The 18,327-nt window shown below is 40.1% G+C and overlaps 1 protein-coding gene across 1 annotated transcript in view; it reads left to right on the top strand.

Moving 5' to 3' along the window:
* Window positions 1-18,327, top strand: part of LOC126187300 (protein-cysteine N-palmitoyltransferase Rasp) — a 186,304-nt gene that overhangs the window by 71,890 nt on the left and 96,087 nt on the right. Inside the window, exon 3 of the mRNA XM_049928292.1 lies at window positions 11,685-11,870. Coding sequence (XP_049784249.1) covers window positions 11,685-11,870 — 186 coding nt within the window. The remainder of the gene's footprint in view (window positions 1-11,684; window positions 11,871-18,327) is intronic.

The following is an 18,327-nucleotide window of genomic DNA, read 5'->3' on the forward strand; positions in this document are numbered from 1 at the left end:
ACTTCATGTTGCAAAATGATCACTTCAGGCATTTGTGGTATCATCTTGTATGTGTCTGTTTCTGCTTTTATCCTCCGTGCATGCCTGTTATGTTGTGCCGGCTTTGACCATATGTTGCTCCAGAAGTGTTCCATGTCTGTTATGTTTGGTGGATTGTCTATTTTAATGTGTGTGTTATCTATTGTCTGGTAAAATTTCTTTTGGTTTGTGTTGAATGTTTGGTTTTGTTTCCTTCTATTTTATTGTTGTTTTATTACTGTTATTGTTATTATTATTATTATTGTTATTATTATTATGGTGCTTGTATCATTCACATCAATTCATTCTTCCTTTATTTGTATGTTTCCAATAGTTAAAAATTCTGATACCCTTTCTGTTTAATCTGTATCTTTCCTTCGAAGTACTTTTTCCATTACTAAGTTTATTCCCATTTCCACTAACTTCAGCCCCATTACGAAATCTTGTTTCAGTTTTATCATTAGCCTTGTTCAAATAATCTCTAACGGAGGTTTAGCTTGTGTCCACCTCACAGCCACTAAGCATTCTGTAACTCCGATTGGTAAGTAGGGTCATTAATACTTTGATAAGGTGTAGTTGATTCCCAGATTCATACAAATACAAAGCTTGATTAAGGCAGTGGTCCATAAAATTTCTATAGCCACACCAATTGTTGTTATACCTTTGTGGGCCAAATAATGCAAGCTCCAATCTTCTTTGAGTGTTTCCAGCCGAGTACTTGGCTTCAATGCTAAAGCGAAATCTTAAACAGTGGTAAAGCGAATTAAATTTGATGTATCCCACTGCAAAGTATCTTCTAAGTGATTGAAAATAAATCTAACACTTCTATTACTGCCCTGTGACGAAGGCAGTGCCACTTGAATAGGTAAAGGGTACTGCCAAACACCGTATGGTGGCTTGCGGAGTATCTCTGTAGATATAGATGTAGACTTCAAGAAAATAACTGGATGAACAGGATCTCTTTGATTTGAGATGACAAGTGATTATCACTGGTTTATATTCCTAACTTTAACTCTCGTATTAAATCCCATCTACTTTTCTCAGACCAATTCATGTGATCACAATTAATATTAGTGTTCAGTGATGTGTCGACCTTTGACGAATATATCCACCATTGTCATGAGAGTAGCTTTATACTCCACTACATGGAGTTGTAAGTTACATAACTTCAACACTCAAACTCTGCTCACATTCCAAATTACTTTCTCTTCCTGAAAACTCACTTCTACGAAACAAACATTTTAACTTCATTATCACATCGACCCATCTTTGGGGTTTTATCTATTTGACACTTATATCCTTAATGTGGGTTGTTATTTGTCTTATTTTGTCCTATTTGATCATTTATATCTTTCAATGAAAGACTGATAGACACTTCCTGAGGTTCGGCAACACTTTGGGTTGTGAACCAAACCTTGCTAATTTTAATGTATTTTAAACTACTGCAACTCTTAAATGGTTTTGGTATTATAGCAGAGGCATTACCTTTACTGAAAAGCCTGGACTTGCTAGTTTGAAACTATGTACAAAACTTTCGTGTTTTAACTAATATATGTTTCCAAAAAAGTTACAATTATACCATTGTTTTTGGAAAGAGGAAAAATTGGTCGAGGCACTTAATTTTTCAGAAGAAAACTACATTTTTTTTACCCAGAAATTTTAACAATGATGTATACTGCTTGTTTGATGTACAGTAACCTCCTTTGGCTTTGTTTTAAGATGCAGCTTTGATCTTTGTATGACGAATTTTAAAACATGCCACTTTAATTTGCACAATGCCACTTTGCATTCACTACATTGGTAACTTGTGTCTCTTTGTCACACTTTTCCAGTGAGTGTTTTGTCTCCCAGAGAACACACTACACAGTGTTTTTGTTTCTGTTTCTTCCCTATTTGGGTCTCAATCTTTTCCATGATATTGCTTCCAGTTAATAGTCTGGAGAGTCCTGATGTACCAGGTCATGGTTAGAGGTCTCTGCTTTCTGCAAGATCTGCACAGATATTTGTCATAAACTGTGATGTTGTTGAGGCATTTTCCAGTTACGTTGTTGTACAATAAATAGGGATTTACCATCACCATTAGTATTATGTGGATTGCCAGCTTTCTCCACCACTTCACAGTTCAATGCTCAAATGCCCCACATGACAGTCGCTGGTGTGATAAGTCAGCACCCAACTTGTTATTATAGTCCAGTACACAGGCTCGCTTTGACTTCTCAGTGAAGGTCGCCATTTCAGCAGGTGCCTTGTACTTATCATGTGCCTTGTACTTATCATGTGCCTTGTACTTATCATGTGCCTTGTACTTATCATGTGCCTTGTACTTATCATGTGCCTTGTACTTATCATGTGCCTTGTACTTATCATGTGCGTTGTACTTATCATGTGCGTTGTACTTATCATGTGCGTTGTACTTATCATGTGCGTTGTACTTATCATGTGCGTTGTACTTATCATGTGCGTTGTACTTATCATGTGCGTTGTACTTATCATGTGCGTTGTACTTATCATGTGCCTTGTACTTATCATGTGCCTTGTACTTATCATGTGCCTTGTACTTATCATGTGCCTTGTACTTATCATGTGCCTTGTACTTATCATGTGCCTTGTACTTACCATGTGCTCATTTCTTATTTCCTTGCAACAGAATGCTAAGATATTTCCTTTAAGCCTGATAATTAGTTCACATCGCTGAAGTTTAGGATCTTTTATAGCACCAGGTAACCCCTGTCTAGACTGTCTTGTAGTTCTCACAAGAGCAGTTTATGCAGCTTCCATTTCCGAAGCAAGGGCTATACTGGTGTATAATCTGTCTGTAAGTGAAGCGTAATCTTTTCCTGACACATTCCCAAGTAATGCCTCACCGCGTAAACAGAAAAATTCCGGACATAACCTGTGTCTGGCATGATAACTTATACACTTTTATCTCATATTTATTTGGCTTCTGTGGCATGTACTGCTTGAAATATACATAGCCATGAAATATGCACAGGCTTCACCTATTGTAATATTTTGAGATGTTGTATATGTATGCAGAAAATTAGCAGATGCTGTATTCAGGAATGGTCTGACCTTGTGTAGTGGGTCTCTTTTTTTTTTTTTTTCTCTTAGCTGTTGAATTCTCATTGATGTGAAAGATTCTGAAAATAGAAAGAAACCAGCCAGGCCTGAAGATGTTTAGACAGAAATTACATGATACAACAGGACTCTTGGCCCAGTGCTCTTGTATATGGGGTCTCACACTTGCAAATATATGAATTAAAATTGCTAGAAACTTTCTTATTTCTATGAGAGTAACTCCTTCCCACTTTGACAGTGAGGAGGTAGGTGAAAGAGAATTTGTGCTTTGTAATTTCCTTTAGCTTTGTTGTGGATACAGATTAGTTTGCTGCTTTCACTGTATGACTAGAAGTGTGCTGTTGTGGTCTAAACTGATAAGGTTACACTTTCCAGATTTTCCTGAGAATGGATAGATATCTGGTGCTTGATCAGTAGTCATCCAGTTGTCCTCAGAATTGGTATTGGTCAAATTTCTCAGCCTCATGGTTGTCCATGGTCTTTCATGCTCTTCAAGCATAGTATCAACATGAATAATGGCAATACTTGTTTTTGAAGAAGTAGGACTCCTCTCCTTGTCTGAATCTATCATAAAAGTAGTATTTGCAAATAGTCACTTCCTGTAGTTAATATGTATTGAAATCTCTTTAATCTGTGTATTTTGTTATCTGTATGTATTACCTGAACACACTAAAACTTCTTCCTGAATAAAGTTCATATTATTATCAGATTCATGCAAATCATCGTCCTCTGAAGAATTGACATCACTTTCATCAAAATCACGTGTTAATTGATGAGCAGTTTCATCATCCGCCAAGTCATGTTTTGCCCTATTGATTTAACTGAGCTTGCGCAACAGAAAATTGCTGCTTGCAAAGTCCCTCAAAAATAATAGTAGTAGTTTTCTCTTGACGAGCATGCCTGCACCATACAACATCAACTACTGTCTCTGTTGTGCCTCCCAGACCAGTAGGAGCCTTAAGAACACATAAATGAAGGAAGGGGAAGATGGAGAGTGCGTGGCCATAAAATTACAGTTGCTGTATTTTCAAACAGGTCAGGAGTGCTCGTATTTTTAAGGGCGTCAGCTTCTGAGTGTTAACCTCTTCAATTTCACCACAAGGTGTCCCCAGTTCACACAGTAAATTTTCTACAGCTATTACCTTATTGTTAACCTCTTGATATCCCCTGCTGTATATTCTTTTCGATTATTATTACTACACATTATTACAGATCTCCTCAAACAAGAGATATTCTTCTTTCCCAAATTCCACTGCCAAAATTGATGACTCCAACCCAAAAGCTACTATGAGATAACACCTAACTTCACTTAGTATATTATCCAGATGTATATGTACTACAGATATTATAAGAAGAACCAATTCTAATGTAGAAAGATAGATATAAATTATTTTAAATAATCAAAAATCCCTTGAGTTATTCAGTTTCTGGGTTGTTGCCTACCACAAGTTGTAATGCCATAGCGATGCCTCACTGCTCGACCAGCCCTGGAAGTATGCTTCTGCTTAATCTTTTCAGATACGTGGACTGACGTCACCACTATGCCTTAACTGAAATAGCAAATATACATATTATGTTAAAACTTCCTCTCCGAATATTGGTTTTAATAAATTAACTTTTCACATACAGCTCAACTATTCTGTGTCATGTTGGAGCAACTTTGTCAGAATTTACCAGTGCTGTACCCTGAAAAAGTTCAGTGTATGAATTGTGAAAGTTTTGAAGTTTTATTCCAGTGTGCTAACAGAGTAAGCCTCTGGACTGAGAAACTCACACGTTGCAACTTTCGCAACCCATGGTCATGGTAGAGTGAGATATGAAAAACTGGCAAGACAAGTACAGTGAATCAAAGTTACTTGTCCCCTCCAGTAAGACTATGTCAGAGGTGTAGCTGTAAGGGTATAAATAATCGATCTTAGGGGTTCAAAGCATTCAGTCATTCTGCTACTCTGTCTAAATCTTGAATCAGAGAGAATGGTGGGCTTTAGAGTATCAGAGTAACTACAACCCACCCTTGATTGTGGAAGTCGGTTGGCAACATAGCACTGATTAAATCGTGGATTTCTGTCATGAAGTGCGCCATACCAATGTATGGTAGCTCTAGGACTTCGGGGTAGTTTCGGGGTAGATGTGAGGAGCTGGGGTCCAGCCAGTATCTGTCCTCAGAGTGATTACAGCCTACAGATTGCAAGCTCTGTACAATCTGGCTGAGGTGCTCTCGTGGCTACCTAGCCAGTTGGATGTCTTCAGCCACCATCCTAGTCTACCCCTGCGGGTGAATGGAGCATTGCTGCTTTGACATCTAGCATCAGCCAACATACCCAAGCACATGACATGGGGACAATATATGTGCAGGTGTACTTACCCGACACAACTCCGGAGGGCCTGGGTAGTCTGTGCTCATGCTTATGGCTGATGGTGCACAGACACTGTGGTAGCAGGCACAGTGACCCAGGACAATAAGAGCCATGGGGCTTGATTGGGGCACCAACACATTCAGCAATCAGCTGCATTTGCTTGCACACAGTGGGGCTCTGATGTGGATTGGAGTGCTGTACAAGACTGCTAAAATAAACATCTGTCAGTGCTACCACTGTTTCACTGCGCATATAGGTATGAATCTGTCTGCTCCCTCACTATTTCTCTGATCCATCCTGACATGTAGCAATGTGGAATAGGCTGGGTCGTTACTCTGCAAGTAAACCAAATATTAAATTGTATTAACTACCGTATTTACTCGAATCTAAGCCGCACTTTTTTTCTGGTTTTCGTAATCCAAAAAACCGCCTGCGGCTTAGAATCGAGTGCAAAGCAAGCGGAAGTTATGAAAAATGTTGGCACGTGCCACCACAACTAACTTCTGCCGTCGAATACATGTAGCGCTACGCGGGCATGCTTTGTAGGCACAAAGATAAATACTGGCGCCAAAACCTCTGCGTCAGTAAATAATTTTTTTAAAAAAAAGTGGAAGACTAGCCTTTTTTCTCCGCTGCGAGTTTCGACCACTGCATTTTCATACATTATCCAACGAAGTAAATACAAATTCCGTGTTGTTCATCTTCGAATGTAGCACAATTTCAGTGCACTACGAAAATCTGACTGGCAAGACTGTTTGGGATGTTTGTCAATATGGCCAACTCTATGTTCTGAATTTTTTCCTATCTGTGAGAAGAGATGGTTGCTAATAGGAACCTGATGAAATTTGAATCACATACAGTATTCTCTTCACCATAAGAATAATAAGAATTAAACATTTTGCCATGTATTCTTTCGTGTTTGCTGCTATCTCATTTAAATCCTTCTGCCTAATAAACTACGAAACTAGAGTGAGACAACAGCAAACGCGGAAGAATATACGTATCGTGTCATGTTTATATTCGTATTATTCTTATGCCTAATAGTGATACAGTCAGAAATGAAGCACGGCAAGTGACTAGATTTTTAAATCTAAGATGACTCAAATTTCTGTGCAGAATTTGATGTAATAAAGAAGCGCCCGCAAAGATTTTCAAACGGAGAAAATTTTCGCCTAACTCTCGTTCAGAACATGTTCCATCATACGCAGTCTATTATTTGATTCTTGTTGATCATTATCAAAGAAAGCAGCAGTGTAAGTAACGTCTCTTGCCATTGTTTCACTAATGAGACGATTCCTCTCTCTCTCTCTCTCTCTCTTTTTTGTACGCGGCGGTAGCGCGCGCAAAAGCAAGCCATGCCGCGAGCCGCGACAGGCCGTAAACACGCACTATCAGAATGCGACAAACAATGCATGACACAGTGCAGTAATGCATTTTCAGCTTAAGAGTGACGCAAACACCTATAACAAAGAAAACGGCACTTATCAAATCAAAGCAAAATAAACAATCGATTCATACCAGCCGAAGCACGTGAAAAAGGAGGGGTACCCGTATAAATACGGACGGAGCGCCTGACGCATAGCAATGGCTACCTGGTAAAGCTTAACTGCTAAGCTTACGACTCAAACCAAACTACTGTAGTTGTATCGTCATTCATTCGACCTAAATTGTGTCTCGTATTACAATGGACCAACTTTGTTTCGATTTGGAGGTGCGGCCTAAAACTTTTCTCTCCCCTTGAATTTCGAGTCTCAAATTTCAGGTGCGGCTTAGATTCGGGAATTTTTTTCCCCTTTATTTCGAGTCTCATTTTTCAGGTGCGGCTTAGATTCGAGTGCGGCTTAGATTCGAGTAAATACGGTATAGTTGTCTTGGGACAAAGTCCAACAATTCTATATAATGTCATAGTTACATTGACTGAAATATGTAGCACAACAAAGTCAACTTCTGTTTTATTTACTCAAGATTCAAATCAGAATCTCAGAACATATTTGCTTTTAAATACATTCTGGAAACCCAGGATCACCACTTAATGTACTGACTTGAAGGGTGTGATGTGTTTCTATTGAAAACTACTACCTGTCTCCCCAACACGAATTTAAAATACGTGACATATAAATGTGTGTTGAAGACATTTTGATTGCTTTTAAGAGACTACTTTTAGGTTTATTATTTTATCTAGTTGTACTAAATACAAAATAACTTTAGCATGTAGATACCCGGTCTATTGTGCACAAGTATGGAACATAGGCTGACACAGTTTACATAAAAATGGTAAACTGTATAAGCACACACTGTGTATAATAAAATTCACTGTATTTATATTTTAATACTGTGTCATTAGCTGTATTCACTGTTCACTCTGATGAATCAGTAGGTTACTGAAACTCTGATGCATACTGTATGAGCATCTAAGTTACTGAAGAGATTGCAACTATTACGTGATTACTATACTCTTTATAACCAATAGTTAATTAAATTGACTAATACATTTACTCCACTGTGACCTTAGAATTACAACCATGCCATGTAATGGACAAATAAACAAATCTGTATATCATTTATAGTGTATAAAGCTGGCAAATTACAGTGTTTAAATGTAACAGAAACAGTGATTATATCTATGACTATTATTTAATTTTCTCTCAATTTTTCCCCAATAAGCACTTTATAACTTTCTTAAAAAATGAGATGATTTTGCTAGATACACGTCTGATATAGTAATTGACTTTTTACATTGCTTTCTTGTTTTTTTTCTTTTATTTACTTACATTTTATAATTATTTCTTTTGTGGAAAATGTCTCAGACTATTAGTATTTTTCTTGCTTTTAGGGTTATATTGGAGCATGATGTCTGAATATGCTATCTTGACAATAAAGTCAAATTCAAGCTGAAATATTCTGTGCTACAGCAACTCTGTACAGATCACTAATATATTTTCATTTCAAGTGCTTTGTGTAATAACTGAATTGATAAATTTTATCTTAATCTTTTTTTGTGTATTTCCTTCCCTTTTATCCAGCTATGATCTTCTCTTCAGGCATTGGAGGCTAACTATCACTCTTCCCCACCATATGTTACAGTATATAGTGGTTAATCATCAGAGTTTTTCTTTAGATAACACTAAACATAGCTCAAATGAATGGTTCCACCAGGCAAGGCAAACTGTGTCGTTATTGGTTGAGAATCTTATAAACACTCGGGCAGGTTATATTGTATAACAAATTTCATGTTCTGTAATTTTCATCAACTAGTGCTTGCTATCGCCATACACTGCACTTTCCTACTTCATGAACTCAGTGCAGTTCAACATCCAGTTCGTATACACAACCAGAAATCACTCTTCCTCAGTAAAGGGTTCTCCAGAATCCCACTAGAGCAATAAACTGGAACAAAATTGGAACCAATATCAATTCCAAGTAACCATCAAACCATATATACACAGATCGCAGATTATTATACAATCCCTTCTGGATTCAACAACTCATTTAAACGTGCTAAATACTCTAGTACTTTTAAAGATCTCAAACTCTGTTAAACTCCAACCACCCTTTGAACCAACTCACTCTTAATTTTGCTGATTGTACACAGTATTACTAATACTGCACACAGTATTACTAATACTGTATGCAGTCGGTAAAATTAAATTGCTGAACCACAAAACTCACAAGTAGTCAATCTGTCATGTTGACTTAGCCAATGAAACATAGTCAAGCCCGACTGTGCCTGGGTTAACAGACACCCAAGTTCACACAACTTCTGTTTACTCTGACCAAAACTGTCCTGTGTATTGGAACCATGTTAAATGTTTTTGGAACTATTGAAATGAATAAACAAACAGCACTTTCACCACTTTTAACAATTAGTACGTTGTTTTAATCTGTTGTTGTATCTTGCTGCTCAGGGGGCTGCTTGGTTGCAGACACACGATGGACAACATTTTGCAGCTTCTCTCTGTTGCCTTCCCTCTACAACATTTTCAAACAGTAGTACACAGAAAATAACAGTACGTAACAACAACTGCTTATTTAATGATTACAGTGCAGTTGATATGAATGTAAGTGAGGGCGATGTCTGCAATTTACTGTGACATCAATCACAACATATCTAGATACATCATAGCTTTTTTCCATTAACTTGGCTACCATCAGCTGTGATATTTGCTTATTTGAATATAGTGCTGTTAAGGATGTCCAATCACATGCAACAACAGTCACAGCTGCCATTGGCACACAATGCACTGATCCATCTTCACTGTTACCAGACGCTGTGGGTGCAGCACTGTGTCATTGTGGTACACTATGTGATCAAAAGTATCTGGACACCCCTAAAAACATATGTTTTGCATATTAGGTGCATTGTACTGTCACCTACTGGCAGGTAATATAAGTGACGTCAGTAGTCATTAGACATCGTGAGAGAGCAGAATTGGGCGCTCCGTGGAACTCGTGGACTTCGAACGTGTTCAGGTAATGGGGTGTCACTGTTCATACGTCTGTATGTGAGATTTCCACACTCCTAAACATCCCTAGGTCCACTGTTTTTGATGTGATGGTGAAGTGGAAATGTGAAGGGACACGTACAGCTCAAAAGCATACAGGCCGACCTACTCTGTTGACTGACAGAGACTGCTGACAGTTGAAGAGGGTTGTAATATGTAATAGGCAGACCTCTATCCGGACCATCACACAGGAATCACTGCAAGTACTATGACAGTTAGGCGGGAGGTGAGAAAACTTGAATTTCAATGTCGAGCGGCTGCTCATAAGCCACACATCACGCCGGTAAATGCCGAACGATGCCTCACTTGGTGTAAGGAGCATCAACATTGAACAATTGAACAACGTTGTGTGGAGTGACGAATTACGGTACACAATGTGGTGATCCGATGGCAGGGTGTAGGTATGGCGAATGCCTGGTGAACATCATCTGCCAGCGTTTGTAGTGCCAACAGTAAAATTCGGAGGCGGTGGTGTTGCGGTGTGGTCATGTTTTTCATGGAAAGGGCTTGCACCCCATGTTGTTTTGTGTGGCACTATCGCAGCACAGGCCTACATTGATGTCTTAAGCACCTTCTTGCTACACACTGTTGAAGAGCAGTTCGGCCGTGGTGAGTGCATCTTTCAACACGGTCGAGCACTTGTTCATAATGCACGGCCGGTGGTGGAGTGGTTACACATCGATAACATCCCTGTAATGGACAGGCCTGCGCAGAGTCCTGACCTGAATCCTGTAGAACACCTTTGGCATGTCTTGGAACACCGACTTCATGCTAGGCCTCACCGACCGACATTGATACATCTCCTCAGTGCAGCACTCCGTGAAGAATGGGCTGCCTTTCCCCAAGAAGCCTTCCAGCATCTGATTGAACGTATGCCTGCGAGAGTGGAAGCTGTCATCAAGGCTAAGGGTGGGCCAACACTATTCCAAGTTTACTGATGGAGGGCACCACAAACTTGTAAGTCATTTTCAGCTATGTGTCCGGATACTTTGTCCACATAGTGTAGCTCACTCATATTGGACTACGTCTGCCAACAACAATCCAACAAAAATAAGTTACCTGATGATCCTGGGCTCACAAACTAATTTGTGTTTTTGGAGACATGTTTCTATTTATTGTTTGGGGTCACCAGAGTAGGACCAGTCACAGTCCATATGTATGCATTCATTCCATTCTGAGTCTATATCATTTGTACAATTGTTTTGTGCTAGGCTGTGCATGGGCTGTATTGTCTTCAACTACTTTTAGATTGCAAGAACATGTTTGTAGTACACTGATCATCCACTACCACTGACTTGATTTTGAAGAAAATAGGTGCAGCTTAAAAACACAGTTGAAGGCTGAAAGCTGAAAAATATAAACTACTACAGCACAGAAAATGATTTCGTAGTAATGAGAGCAGTGTCTTTTCTCTTTTCTCACTGTATGTGCAGTTGCATTTTTAATCACTCTGGTTAAGTGATAAGATGGGAAAGAAAAACTAATATATTAAAGGTGGAATGGCAGTGATCCGATAGTTACAACAATAGTTAAGGAATTTGGGTGCAGCAGTCCTGTCAGACTGAAAACTGGAGGACTTTTGGGAGGTATGCTACAGTACCACCCCAAAGTGAAAGTAATAAAATATACAAGTATTTGGTACTACATATAGAAATTTCCCTTAAAATTTTAGTTTATAAGCAGCACATACGCATAACATTCCTTTTTCATATATTGTTTTTATTTGCAGCTCATCCCACTGTGGCACCTGACAGTAGCCATTGCCTTTTTATTGTGGTTCCTTGGTTCAACAGCAACAGTTTTCCTTCTCCTGCAGCCTTGTGTGTTTTACTTACTGTCAATAATGAGAAACAAGTCTGTTCTGTGGGCTTTCAGCATTGGTATGTTAGCTTGGATTCACAGAGAGGATGCACTGGTTAGTGTCGTAACTGCTTGGCTTTCGAAATGTTCTATAATTTAATTATTACTCTACAACTTATCTTCCCTTGTACATTTAAGTTAGATTGATGTAATTTGAAATCATTAGAACCTAATACCCACTAGTTGCAGACAGCATTTGAAGTTAATTTTTCCATCGATATTTTGCATGAGTGTTTTTCTTTAATTTTTAATTTCACTTGCAACAGATGATCTGATCATGAAATACTGGTTGAAATTCACAATATGAAGCCTAGTTGTTCCTTTACAAAAACAGTTTCCTGTGTTGTCATTCTTAAAATTGTATGGTTCCCCTCAATAACATATTTTGTTGTATTCATATGTGAGAGTGGGATGAAACTGATAATGGTCTAACAGTGATTTAAACCTAAAGAGTGGAAATGGAAAATATTTGAAATGCTAGGTCTCACATTCATCAGGGAGAAAAAGAAACTGTGTGTCTTGGTTTGTACTAATTGATTTGGATTCAAAAAATTAACTTATTGTTACACCACAGAACTATGCAGCCCACCACATGACTGCAAACAGTAATGAGACTATAGAAAATACATACTTCATTAAGAATGTTCTAAGTGCCAGTAAGAAAACTTTCTTTCATAGTGCCATTAATTACAGTAATACACACAGTTAGTGTGTTATAGTAAAACTGCATAACTTCAACATTAAGTTTAAGTTTTTAACTAGTGGAATTGTGAATTTAAAGTATGGAACTCCAGAGGGAAGCACTGCTTGGCTCAAAGGCACTTGGATCCAGTGTAGGGACAGGGACATGATACAGAGTACTGAAAATGCCTTTTGTGAAAAAATGCCACTCGGAATATTATCCATTTTCTCTCCCGTCCATCCCTCTCTTCCCCCACCCCTCAAAACAATTAAGAGTGTGAAAGTACTAAAGCTAGTTAAATATTCTAAGGTTTAAGTTCCAAGCAAGGTTGCCTCCATGGTCAGTCTGAACTTGTTCAGAAGGTTTGGTATTCATATTCTCAGCCAAAGTGGATGACTAATTTCTATCCTTGTACTTGTCCAAACCCAAACTTTTGCTGCATTTCTAATGACCTAGTTGTTGATTGGCTCTTGACTTTATCTCATCCTAGGGTCTCAGTGACCTGCTAATCATTTCTAACCTTCTTCATCATATCCCCCTTCCTCCCTGGCAAAGAATTAATAGTTTCAAGAGTTAGGATTAGTATTTTCATTTTCAAATGTGTCCATTGGCAGTACTGTAACATGACTGTTGGTCACACATTTTCCCTCTCTCTCTAACCTTGTAGTTTTGTCATGTGAATATTTCTTTCTAAAAACTGTTATGTTGACGATACATGCATGTTAATAAAGTAACTAAACCTAAACTTACCAGACACAGCGTAGACAATAGTGAAACAGGTCTACAGTTAATTCACAACTAACAGGTCAAGTTGTAATCTTAATAAGACTGATGTAATGTAGCATCAAATTAATAAAACATGATATGCTGGTGCCAAAAGTTGACATTCCTTAAGGGTTCAGTTGCTTTAAAGGTTAAAATGGATTCAGCACATATAAAGCTAATCAAGGCAGTCAATAAATAAATAAAAAGTGCAACATGATTTGCTTTCAGAAGTATTTTCCATTGTGTTTACTTGAAAAGTGGGATGCAAGGATATTTTGCATACTTTCCCATGCCTTTGTCTTGGGGATTATCTTCAGAGGCAAATGCAGGTAAAATAAACAAAGTTTTTATTCTGCAAAAGTGAGCAAGTATCCAGCACACACACACATGTTCAGAACATCCAGGACTCCCTTCTCCACTTGCAAAGGTTGCTGGAAAATGTGGTCATTGAGCTAGGCACCGGGGCAGCTGGGAATTTGGAGAAAGTAATTAGCAAGTGTGGCAGTCAAGGTAGCATATATTCGAAATTCTGTGGCTCAATGTACAGTACTCCTACATGATATTTTCTCACTGTTGAGATGCGGTATCACACATATGGAGAAATAAAAATGGCCAGAAGTGTGGGACAGTAAATTGTGACTAATTAGATGAAATACTTGTCCATGGTGTACTGCCTTCCAGTCACCAAGGCAAGATGAAATGCTCCAATCAATTACAGATAGGGCACAATGCAGTGGTGCATTGCATCCTACTCCAGATGATTCTGCCTCAATTTTTCCAGACCAGGAGATCAATGCAGTAAGACTTGAGGAATTTGGGAAATGCGTGACTTTCTCCGTAAACTGTAATGGTTCAGGTATTATAAACCAGTTTGTATTTTATGATGCACTTAACATTTCCTCTGCTTTTAATCACATTCAACTTAGACTATCTTAACATGAACACTGATAATCTTGCTGTTGATTGCTCTGAAAAACACACACATTGGGATAAGAATAGGGTCTAATGTGTGAAGTATGTTGCTAGACATATTACAGAGACTTTTTGAAAAATCTTGGAATTTATACACTCACTTTCCAGTTTATTTAATGGCATTTGTTGCTAATAATATGTTCCATATGAGTCATAGTGGGATTCTGTATTCTGATGCAATAGTCTTCAGAAAGTTTACAACAAACATAACACAAGGAGTTGACAAGTTCTATAAATTCAAAAGCAAATTGAAGACATCCATTTTAGCAGTGTGTATTCCAAATCATTGGTGTACATACTCAGTAACTAAAGATTCAGCTTGATAGTAAACAGTTATTTATTTTTAAGATACACAGATGATTGCTGTTTTAAGATCAGTGCCCGTGTGGTTGTGTAGCTGTTCAACCAGTAACTTCAAAGAAACAGCACCTGTTTAGTAGAACTGACAAAGCAACAGCTTAACTGCATTAAATTTAAGTTACCACAAATTGTTTACAGTAGTTTAATGAAAAAATGCCACTGGCAATTAATAGGTTCTTCATTTGAAGGCAGGGATGAATGAAATAGACCTTATTTCTGACCTGTAATTAGTAGAAGGTGATTGTAAATTAATTTTTAAGACACCTACTGCGAAAGAATATGTGCCATTTCAGCTATTTCTTTCACTCTTGTATAGTTTATTTAGTTATTAATCATTTAGAAGATGACATAATAAAATTTCAGGTTCAGGACTCCTAATTTCAGTTTATCAATTGCACCCTGAGCAGAACAGGAGCTAACAGTTACTGTTCAAACACTTGCAAATCACAGTATCACCTTTATTATGCAGATTAGTCATTGCTGTTATGTAATCAATGCACAGAGTTATGTCAATTGAAAATGTATCACTGATCTGTCTGGCCTGTGTTAAACATTTGTCTTGTACATGCAGTCCAATAATATGATCAACATTTGGTAATCTCATATGAGACTAAATCTCAGAAACAAATTAGTTCACAATTTGGCCAAGATACTTCTACTGTAAGACCACATACTCCAACATTGTAGTAATAATCCTCAACAGATTAATATATGTAATAACTTCAAGTTGAACAAATATATTTCAAGGAAGACGCAATACATGAAAGTCACAGATCAAGTAAACAGAGTAAGACGTGTGTACTCTTCAACAGTCAAATCATAACTGAGTCCAAGTCTAGAGACCGCTGGCTGGCTGGCCGCTTAGGTGGCGCTGCTGCTGCATGGCTGGCAGACAGTGCCGCATGTAGAGGACGCGCATAACTGCGCGGCGGCACTTTGAAATATCGGCGAGTCACAACACTTTCCCCCCTTTGAATTTTTTCCACAGGTCTTGATGGAGGTGGCCTGTAGATTGCTAACGTCCATAGGTGTTGTTTGACTGGCCGTAAAGTCTCGAGGAGGAGGCTTCCCGTACGGATGGAAGTGTCCCCGATGATAACGGGTCGAGTTGACAAGAGACGTGGGGGTCGAATCTGCTGGGGCTCCGTGCACCAATCTGCCCATTGCGGCAAGTCCGGTTGTTATAACAGGAGACATGGGCGATGTGTCCGTGTCCGTAGGAGAAGGAGGCGAGTTGAGTTCCTCCGACAGATGATGGTCACCTGGTTCCTGCATGGGCACGTCTCCTGGTCGCGTCAGTTCTTGGGCTGGCACCGATATGATGGTGAGAGGACTGCGTTGTGAGTAATAAGAGGTTCCAGTATCCTGAGCGTCAGGTAGAGCCGAAGGTGGTGTAGCGGCATCCGGAACAGGCGTTGCCGGCACATGAGGCCGAAGCTGGTCCGAATGACGCATTGCAACACCTGTTTCCGTCTGGATTTCATACAGGCGTTGGCCATGGTGTCGTAAGATGCAGCCAGGTCTCCATTTTGGTCGCCTGCCATATCCCCCGTACCCATACAAGGTCGTCGGCAGTGGACCGGCCAAGCGAAGGCGCCCGTGGCCTTGGGGTGGAAGGCCGCAGAAGATGAAGTAGCGTGCGGGGCTGTCGGCCATGTAAGAGCTCAGCCGGCTGTCAATAAGTACCTAAAAAGGTCCTGCGGAGTCAGCATGAATACTCTCCCGGGGCTTCTCAGGCGAAGGCCACGGCAACAAAGATGACTTTGGGGCGGCGGCCTGTGACGCACAAGGGCCGCAGGAACGACCATGTGTGCGATTTCAGAGTCGATGCTGGGCCAGTACACATGAGAGCGCGCCAGAGATTTTGTGCGAGAGACACCCCAGTGCCCTTGGTGAAGGAGGCACAAGATCGAAACACGCAAAGACGCAGGTATCACAACACGTGGCGAAGCATTTTCAGTGGAAAGGAGGATAACACCAACCCTAGCAGTGAGGCCGTAACGCAAAGCATAGTAGTTCCGCAATGGATCAGAAGTCTTAGCGGACGGACGATCTGGCCAACCCTTCTGAATACAGTGTAAAACCCGGAGAGGGTAGGGTCAGAACCCGTAGCAGCCGCCAGCCGGTACCCGGTGATGGAGAACCCGCCCACAACCTGCTGCTCGGCAACATCCAGGTGGAAACACAAAAGTTTGTCCCTATCAAATGCCAGATCAGGACCCATGGGGAAGGCGAGGCAGTGCATCAGCATTCGTATGTTGAGCCGTCGGCTGGAAATGAATCTCATAATTGAAACAAGACGAGTAAAGAACCCAACGCTGGAGGCGGTGTGCAGCCTTGTGGGGAATTGACGTTGATGGATGAAACAAGGAAACAAGTGGTTTGTGATCCGTAACAAGATGAAATTTGAACCCGTAGTGAAAAACACCAAACTTATGAAGAGCATAAATAATGGCCAAAGCTTCTTTTTAAATTTGAGAATACTTTTGTTGGGCATCCGTGAGTGTTTTGGAGGCATAAGCAACGGGTTGTTCAGAACCGTCAGAAAAACGGTGCACAAGGACTGCACCGACCCCCGTATTGAGAGGCGTCTGTGGCAAGAACAAGATGTTGGCCAGGTCGATAAGTAGCCAGGCACGGGGCCTGTTTCAGCATAGTCTTCAATTTCTGGAAAGCCGCATCGCGTGACACGGATCAGTGAAAAGGCATGTTTCTATGCAACAGGTGATGCAATAGCTGAGCCGCTGAAGCAGCAGATGGTAAAAACTGTGATAGTACGCTATTTTCCCCAAGAAGACCTGCAGTTCCTTAACAGAAGTAGCGCAAGGAAGGGCATCGATCGCAGCGACAGTTTGCTGAAGCGGACGAATACCATCCCAAGAGAGTTGAAACCCCAAGTACGTGATAGATGCCTGAAAAATTTTTGATTTCGGAAGATTACACTTAAGACCAGCAGTCTGTAAGACATGAAAAAGTGTGTGGAGATTTTGAAGATGTTCGTCAGTGGTGGAGCCAGTGACAACAATGTCGTCCTGGTAATTTATACACCCAGGGACAGTGAGCAATAATTGTTCCAAGAATCGCTGAAAGAGAGCAGGGGCGCTGGCAACCCCGAATGGCAATCGTTGGTATTGATAGAGGCCGAAAGGCGTGTTAAGGACCAGAAAATTCCGGGAAGCAGCATCGAGAGGAAGTTGATGATAAGCTTCCGACAAGTCAAGTTTAGAAAAATACTGGCCTCCAGCAAGCTTAGTGAACAATTCTTCAGGTCGAGGCATAGGGTAAGTGTCGATAAGGCATTTGAGCATTTACAGTGGCTTTGAAATCGCCACAGAGACGAATATCACCATTTGGCTTAGCAACGACAACGACAGGAGAGGACCACTCAGGAAGTGACAGGAAGCAAGACCCCTGAAGCAGTGAGATGATCCAGCTCCCGTTTGACCTGATCACGAAGGGCCACAGGAATGGGCCGAGCCCGAAAAAACTTAGGGCGAGCAGTGGGTTTGAGCATGATATGTGCTTCAAAGTCATTTGCACAGCCTAACCCATGAAAAAAAAGGGACGAAAATGTCGTCTACAAGGAATCCAATTGAGCATAAGGAATAGCATTAGAGACGATATTGACAGAATCACCTATAGAGAACCCAAAAACGCGAAAGGCATCGAAACCATGTTACTATGGTTACTATGGTCAACCACAAGTATGGGAACAGTGCGAATGACAGATTTG

Source organism: Schistocerca cancellata, chromosome 5, assembly GCF_023864275.1.
Source record: "Schistocerca cancellata isolate TAMUIC-IGC-003103 chromosome 5, iqSchCanc2.1, whole genome shotgun sequence".
NCBI classification, from domain to species: domain Eukaryota; kingdom Metazoa; phylum Arthropoda; class Insecta; order Orthoptera; family Acrididae; genus Schistocerca; species Schistocerca cancellata.